Raw genomic sequence first — 7815 nt, 5'->3', positions numbered from 1 at the left:
GGGGAAAAGCTGGAAAGTTCACTCTTGTTATGTTAAAATGCATTTTTAGACATTTTTGACTGTAATTTAATCATCTCATTAAAGGGTTAGTTCACCCAAAAATGAAAATTAGCCCATAAATTACTCACCCTCAAGTCATCCTAGGTGTATATGACTTTCTTCTTTCAGACGAATCCAGTCGGAGTTATATAAAAAATTGCCTTTGATCTTTCAAGCTGTTTCATGGCACTCAGCGGGTGTTGCATGCATCAGTCCAAAAGCACTTAATTAAAATGCGCCCATCCATAAAAAAAAAGTGTCTCACACGGCTCCGGGGGGTGAACAAAGGCCTTCTATAGTGAATCGATGCGTTTTTGTAAGAAAAATATCCATATTCAAAACGTAATAATCACTTTAAAGGTGCTGTATATAAGTTTTTGACTCTACTAAAACATAAAATACCATAATATGTTTGCAGATATTTAAGAAACGTGCTAAGTTAACACTTGTTTATATGAAAAACAATGCTACAGTCAGTTATTCTCCTTTGAAAATGTGCATTCCAGGCCGGAATGTCGAGCTCTGTTTTATTATGGGCTAATTTTCATTTTTGGGTGAACTAACCCTTTAATTCTCATTCATGTCTTTTCAATATAACACATGAGTAATGGAGTGATAGTTTCTTACATCTGGATTTCTGCATTGATTACTTATAAAAGGTGGTATTATGTTTAACTCACATATAGATAAACACAACCTGACCAATGAACACACTAGGCTATATATAATTGTAATTGTGACATTTCCTGGAATTCTGAAGGAAAAAGTCAGAATTGTGAGATAAAAACTCACAATTGCAAAAATTGTGAGATCGAGATTGTGAGATTATGAAAATCGCTTTTTTTTTTCCATGGCAGGAAAAAAAGACAGAACTACAAGATGTAAACTAAAAAAAAAATATATATAAAAAAAATCTAAATTGTGAGATCACAGTTGTGAGACAAGTAGCAATTACCTAACAAGAAATAAACAGAATTGTAAGATGTGTTGTGGGATATAAACTCTCGCGAGTTTGCGAGAGGGGAAAAGTCTGAATTCTGAGTTAATATCTCGCAATTCTGAGTTTATTTATACGCAAAGTTTACATTCAGTCAGATCCTGTGGTGTTTACATGACAAATGGAGCGTAGCGATAGTTCTGGCAGGCCATGTTAGTCAAGCTCACATCAGCTGACACTCAGCTGATCCACGTCTACCTATAGGATCACGACACCAATCATAATTCCCTTCATAAGGTCCCTTCAGTCATTATTCAGCAGCTATCGCTTCGCTCAGGAACTAATCACCCACCTCCATCCCCAGCTCCTCCTCTCGTCCAGTCAGGACTTGGGAGTGAATATATCATTGAGTCAGACCACTGATCACGTAGAACATTAATGGTATCTGCTACATTTATCATATTATGATCGCAGGGGTATTCTGCATCCATGCTAGGCTGCGTGGATGGGCAGGGAGTGTTTGCCCAGAACAGAACCATTCCCCCAACCTAAAATGTATGCTAATCGTAAGTTATATTGACAATAGTGGTCCTGACAGAACTATTAATATATGCCATTGCCCTATTCAGAATATTGGCATAATAAGGTTATAGAAAATATAAAGCATCCCAGTGTTGCTATGTAAAAAACAACCAGTTATACAATCTGTAATGAGAGGAAAATATGCTCTGCAGTCAGTGCGCTGAGCCAGAGACCATATTATAAAGGACAGACATGCCAGTATGGTTGTGTCATTCAGTCCCAAAACTGAATTATCCTGATTTAGAGCAGAGAGAGTACTAACATGAGGTAAAACAAAGAACGATATGAGCCCAATATGAGAGAATGCTGATGACACAAGAGCTATTGGGGAGCAAGGTTTAAACGTGCAGCAGACCCACACACCTCCCAGACTGTCCCACACTTAGCAATGAGAGCAAGCAAAGGCTTTGATCTCTATCTTAGCTGCTCCAGGAAATGAGTTCTGTATTAAAATCCTACATGACACACGAGCCCAGAGCTGAGCACAGCACGCTGTAAAAACAAAAAACACAAATCCCTCGCGCACACACGGACACATCTGAGCACTCCGCACTCGACAGGAAATGAAAAACCTTTTAAAATGACCCATAAACCACAGAGGCTCCGAAATGAGAAAATAATCACCGATTATTCGCGGCGTTTTAAAGTGGACCGGTGAAGAATTTGACGACGGCTCTCAATGTTTCGCGCTTGATAACTTCAAGCGTAATGGATACACACAATTAAGAGAGACCAATGTAGTGCAGAAAGGAGCTTCCAGAACAGTGCAATGCATTGCATTTTAAAATTTCACAACACATTAACAATCCATTTGAAACGTTTAATAAATAACTAGATGTTTTGTAATTCTCATATAAAGTTGTTTTTATCCCTTAAACACAGTGTAGAATATCACATTGTGTTTCATACTGAATTGTTTAGCTACAGACTGCACTTGGAATCATTTGGTCTAGTCTTATTAAAATAATTTACCTACCCTGTATGAAAATAATAAATACTTGAAAAGCTCTGTGGGTGATGTACATATTCAGAATATTATTCATTATATTCAATATTCATTAATTATCACAGTTTAAATGCATTCAGTGAATCATTCACACGCATGGTAGCAACCCATCTGATGTTACGCTATTTCTGACAACAGAATGCAATTAGATAAAGATATTGGACTGGTTTTGCAGGGCACTGTGAAGCCTATTTATAAGTATAACAATGCCCCCTAGTGGTCGGTAAATGTCTGTCTAGAGGAGTTTATTTTGGGGGTTTAAGTTTCTTTTAAAACATCCAATCACACCATGCACTGCCTCAGGTACGAATATGTTTAATCATAATGGTTAAAAATGTTCTGACTTCTGTACTATCAATTGTTTTGATGGTAGGTATATGAGTAGTCTAGTTAATGAGTATAAACCTTAGTCAGGATAGCGTAATATTTATTTTTTGACGGGAATGTAAAACGAGTAGCCTATGTGAGTGATAAACTATACATGCGTTCAATGGATTGCTGTTTAACAACATAGTGATTGTTCAGCTGGCGAAACGTCTTTCCTAAAAAGACATTCAGTAGACAAAACCCTCATAAAATCGTTTTGAAAGTTGTGAGTTGTGATAATTACATGATCTAGGACCTTTTATAAAGTGCGTGCCATTGTCTATCCCCCCACGGCCTCGTTTTCATTTGCATTAATTCAATATAACATGATTAAGGTCTATAACAGGTAATTTCGTTGGATACAAAATATCAAAGCCAGTGGCAGCTGCAAACATATGCTGTGAACTCTATGTATGAAGCCTATCAATCTTAAAGGGTTTTTCATGCTATATTTGTTTAAGGAAAATGCCACTTGCATTCATATTTGATGTAATGCAAAGACATTCAATCATTGTGTGCAGAACCTTTAAAAATAAAATAAAACCAAAAATAAAATCAGTGACTTCAGAACACCAATTATTCATTGCAGTTCATAATTTTAAAAAACAACTAATATCTTTTAAATAATTTATGAATCATAACCAGCAAACTGGCTAGCAAGTGTGTCACCCAGCATGGACTTTGGTAGATTTTCACCCGTAAAAACAATTTTCGTCTCTCTCAAATATATAGCTCAATTACAATGCAAAGTAGCCTGATATTATTCTGGAACTTTACGTTATAGACAAACACACCAGATAGTGAAAGGCACAGCGGGTTATAGCTGCATCTTGTCTGAACGCTTCTATATGTGAAGTATTTATAGCTGTAGTCATGCAGGACAGAGTCCTGGTGTCATTTCCCAAATGACTGAGCATGCAAACAGCTTCTGTATCTGTTACAGACAAGGGAACTAAATATAGTCTGAGCCGGACAACAACATGCACATGTAAATCTCACAGACATCGGCTCACTCTAGAGAATCTCCAGTTGTATACAGTACTTCTGTCAGCTGTTAACTAATCCTGATTGTTTGGCTGTGGCATGATTCACTTCTGCGCCTAGAAGGGTGAGTCACCGGGCCTTCGCTGCGGTGCGTGTGAATTTGATATTTCCTTTCACTGGATTATTGTAATGCATTAATCTGGAAATTTAAATTAGAGACTTCTGCTTTTGAATAATTTGATAGTTCACTTTTTTTGCCAGGTTAACTGATTTAATTTCCTTGAATGCTGCTTAAGACTGAGATCAATGACAAATAAGAGTGTCCATGATAAAGAAAATGGTAAAATCTTTTTTTTTATGTAAACACATGTGCCAAGTTCTTTCTTCTCATGTTGGTGTTATATGGCTTTCTACAATGCATGTGTGTATATACATCTAATTATTTTTTAAAATATTTTAAATGTACTTTTCAAAGTATAAAAAGTATTTTTACAAACATCATGAATTATTAATTCATGAATATCACTTTATTTTTACACTACCATATCACAACCTAAACAAACAAGATCAGGTGATCTGATATTTTCAGAGACTTATCAACCTTTATCTGCATGTGTCCTGTGTGTGTGTATATATGTTTAAATTATTAAGCAGTTTGTTAAAAAAAAAAGAAGAAATAATAAGAAATACCAATAAGCTCAAACTACTTTATAATGACGTTTTCAAGAATTTATAAAAAAAATAAATTAAAAAAAGATGTATTTTAATACAGAAATTTAAATATATCATTGACCCAGAGAAATAAGGCAATGATTCTCTCAACTTTCTTAAAAATAATAAAAATAATAATTTTTGGTTTCCCAATGAACAATTGGGAAATTTCTTAGTTAAGGATGTTTTAATTATCTGAAAAACCATCTTCCACTGTAAAGAACTTTTGTGCAATGGAAATATTCAATGGATGTTAAAGGTGCTTCATGAAACCCTCAATGCCAATAAAGAGCATTTATTTTTAAGAGTGACCCATGGAGCTAGAGCCCACTAGGGGGTCTCAGCAAACTTCCAGGTGGCCCCAGTGAGTTAAAAGTAATACATTTATGAATTGAAATTAATATAATCTAATATATTCTAAATTGAAATGCCTAAAAAACACTTAAATAAAGATGTAAGCAAATATTTAATTACTTCGATACTAATTTAGTGCTACAAATTACATCAAAAGTGGAAAAGGTTGGTCAAAAAGGTACATTTACTCACAGACCAATGACCACCAACCGCACCTTGCAGACGGAATCATAAAGTAGTGGTATCATCAGATCAGTCAGATGAATTTATCTCAGCAGACAGGATGTGATACTATGATTGAATTCAGATGTGCCTCGTTACCAATGTCTTGGACAAAGGGGGGCATTGACATAATTTATTAACAGAAGTATCTGATCTTGAATTTTCTTTTTATTCACAGCAATCACTGAGTGCAGATTACTAATGACAGTTTATGTATGAACCATGGCATGGAATGTGACCTAAACATCTAAAGAGTGGATACTAAAGTTTGCACATTGGCACTGCCTGCCTATTGAGGGCAGATTGTTGTAATTTAAGGTCATGGGACTGTCAGATAAAGCTGTGATTGGCCGAGGCCTCAACAGTCCTGACCCATTGGTGCGTGAGGCCTACCTGATGGCATATGACTATATCAACTATGTGACGGCCAAACCAGGCATCCCGGTGAGTCCAGCACCATCCCGTGCCACGGCCGCCCTGCGTCACGCTGGAGATGAGCTGCTCACTCGCTTCCCCATCTTCTTTCGCCGCTGGCCGCGTGTTTTCCAGGACGTGACGGACCGAACGGCCTGCTCAACCCTCGTTTCCATTCTGGATGAGCACTTTGCACCAACTCGGCGTAGAGACCTCACCTGGAGCGCCGTGCTGTCCGTGTTTGTTCTCTCTGGACAGCTGGCACTGCACTGCCAGGAGAGGGGCATGTCTGATATCCTGCCCCAGATTCAGGAGTGCGTGGGCAGCTACGTAGAGAGGGTCATCTGCCCTGAGATCAGGGACAGAGGAGGATGGGTAAGTGTCAAGGGTCCAAGCAGGTCTCTTCTCGTTAAGCCTCAGGACCCATTTGGCTCCATTCTGAATCATTATGATGATTCATTATTGTCGCCAGATGCTAGCTGAATCAGGTGCTTGGAATATACTGGAGTGAAATCTGGAGGTTTCAAGAAGTTTCCTGCAGAATTGGAACTGTACATTTAAATATTTTGGAACATTAGACTGTGCCATTACAGAGGCGGACAGTAGTGAAGTATTTTTACTCTGCTGTAAAAATACTTTTCAAGTGTCAGTACTTGAGTGTTTTTCTTTAGAAAACTTTACTTCACAACATTCCAAAGCATAATATTGTACTTTTTACTGCACTACGTTTAATATTCAATATCATTTAATACTTAATTACATTAGAAATCTATTACTTTCTTGCTTTTACTCAAGTAAAAGTAATTCAAAGATGTACTTGAGTACAAGAAAGTACTACATTTTTAATGTTCTTAAGTATTAAAAGGTAAAAAAACAACAACAACAACAAATTTAATTTATGAAATGTAGTGCAGTAAAAAGTACATTATGCTTTGGAATGTAGTGAAGTAAAGTTTTCTAAAGAAAAACACATTACGTGATCTAATCCAAGTGGTTACTGCCATGATTTGAGCAATTTATGTTACCACTCTATAGAAATTCATCATCTTCATGGGACATATTTTTCATACTTATTATTCTATTTTTTAATTGTCAATATCATACTGAGTACCTGAAATTTTCTAAATTAGAAGATATTTAGTGCTGCAGTAAACGAACACCTTTTTATCGCGCTTATTTAACGGGCGTGAATGTGCAAGGCTTCCAGTTATTTTAGCTGTACAAAAACAGTAGCCTTCTTTATATGCTGCTTAATATTGCAAACTGGCATTTGTCATCATATCATTTAAAATTTAAATCCATTATTGTAATCAAATACACTGGTATAGCTAGTTTTACCATTTAGTGCACAAGTTATTCTAGTTATTTACTGGCGTCTGGCTGTTAATGATCGGAAGTGTCGCACATTCACAGGAAATAGCTTACTTTTTCGTTGAAAAATAAGGTGGATACTTATATTAATAATTATTTTATAATATCTAACATTGTGTATTGCTCTCAGTCAGGTTTTATCAGTCGTTTTGGCGAGAAGCAGAATCTTGAAGACCAGGTGATGAAGGTGTGCTGCTGGTCTCTGCTCTTGCTCAGTGTTGGGATCTTATCCTACTTTGTATGGAGAAGAACAGCTTAGACAACAGCACCATCTGCTGAGAAAATGTAATAAGGACATTCATGATTCGCTTGGTTTGTGGTAAGATTAAAGGAACACTCCACTATTTTTGAAAAGAGGCTCATTTTCCAACTCCCCTAGAGTTAAACAGTTGCGTTTTACAGTTTTCTAATCTATTCAGTCGATCTCCGGGTCTGGCGGTAGCACTTTTAGCTTAGCTTAGCATAGATCATTGAATCTGATTAGACCGTTAGCATCTCGCTCAAAAATGACCAAAGAGTTTCTATATTTTTCCTATTTAAAACCTGACTCTTCTGTAGTTCCATCGTGTACTAAGACCGACGGAAAATGAAAAGTTGCGATTTTCTCGGTCGATATGGCTAGGAACTATACTCTCATTCCAGCGTAATAATCAAGGAACTTTGCTGCCGTACCATGTGTGCAGCAGGCGCAATGATATTACGCAGCGCCTGAAAATAGTCCCAGCTAGGTAACTTCCAACAGAAGGCACTCTCCCTGTGCAAGCAGGTGGTCACGTTGGTTATGTTGACGGAAGTTAGCCTATTTTCAGGCGCTGCGTAATATCATTGC

At 37.0% G+C, this 7815-nt stretch overlaps 1 protein-coding gene across 3 annotated transcripts; it reads left to right on the top strand.

Annotated features, from left to right (window-relative positions):
- Window positions 1–3846: 3846 nt before the first annotated feature.
- Window positions 3847–7331, top strand: bcl2l16 (BCL2 like 16). 3 transcript variants are annotated; one of them, XM_016498997.1, is made up of 3 exons: window positions 3847–4038; window positions 5520–5990; window positions 7117–7331. In XM_016498997.1, exons 2-3 carry the CDS (start codon window positions 5523–5525, stop codon window positions 7243–7245), a joined length of 597 nt encoding a protein of 198 aa, XP_016354483.1. In that variant the 5' UTR covers window positions 3847–4038; window positions 5520–5522; the 3' UTR covers window positions 7246–7331. The 3 variants fall into 3 exon arrangements, with proteins under 3 accessions (XP_016354483.1, XP_016354481.1, XP_016354482.1); XM_016498995.1 differs by having other exon boundaries at window positions 5380–5990; XM_016498996.1 differs by having other exon boundaries at window positions 4022–4062; window positions 5380–5990.
- The last annotated feature ends 484 nt before the right edge of the window (window positions 7332–7815 follow it).

This window comes from Sinocyclocheilus anshuiensis, unplaced genomic scaffold (assembly GCF_001515605.1).
Source record: "Sinocyclocheilus anshuiensis isolate Anshui unplaced genomic scaffold, SAMN03320099.WGS_v1.1 scaffold1163, whole genome shotgun sequence".
Classification (NCBI taxonomy): Eukaryota; Metazoa; Chordata; class Actinopteri; order Cypriniformes; family Cyprinidae; genus Sinocyclocheilus; species Sinocyclocheilus anshuiensis.
Note: the sequence above shows the minus strand (reverse complement) of the source record. Positions and strands in the feature narration are given on the sequence as shown.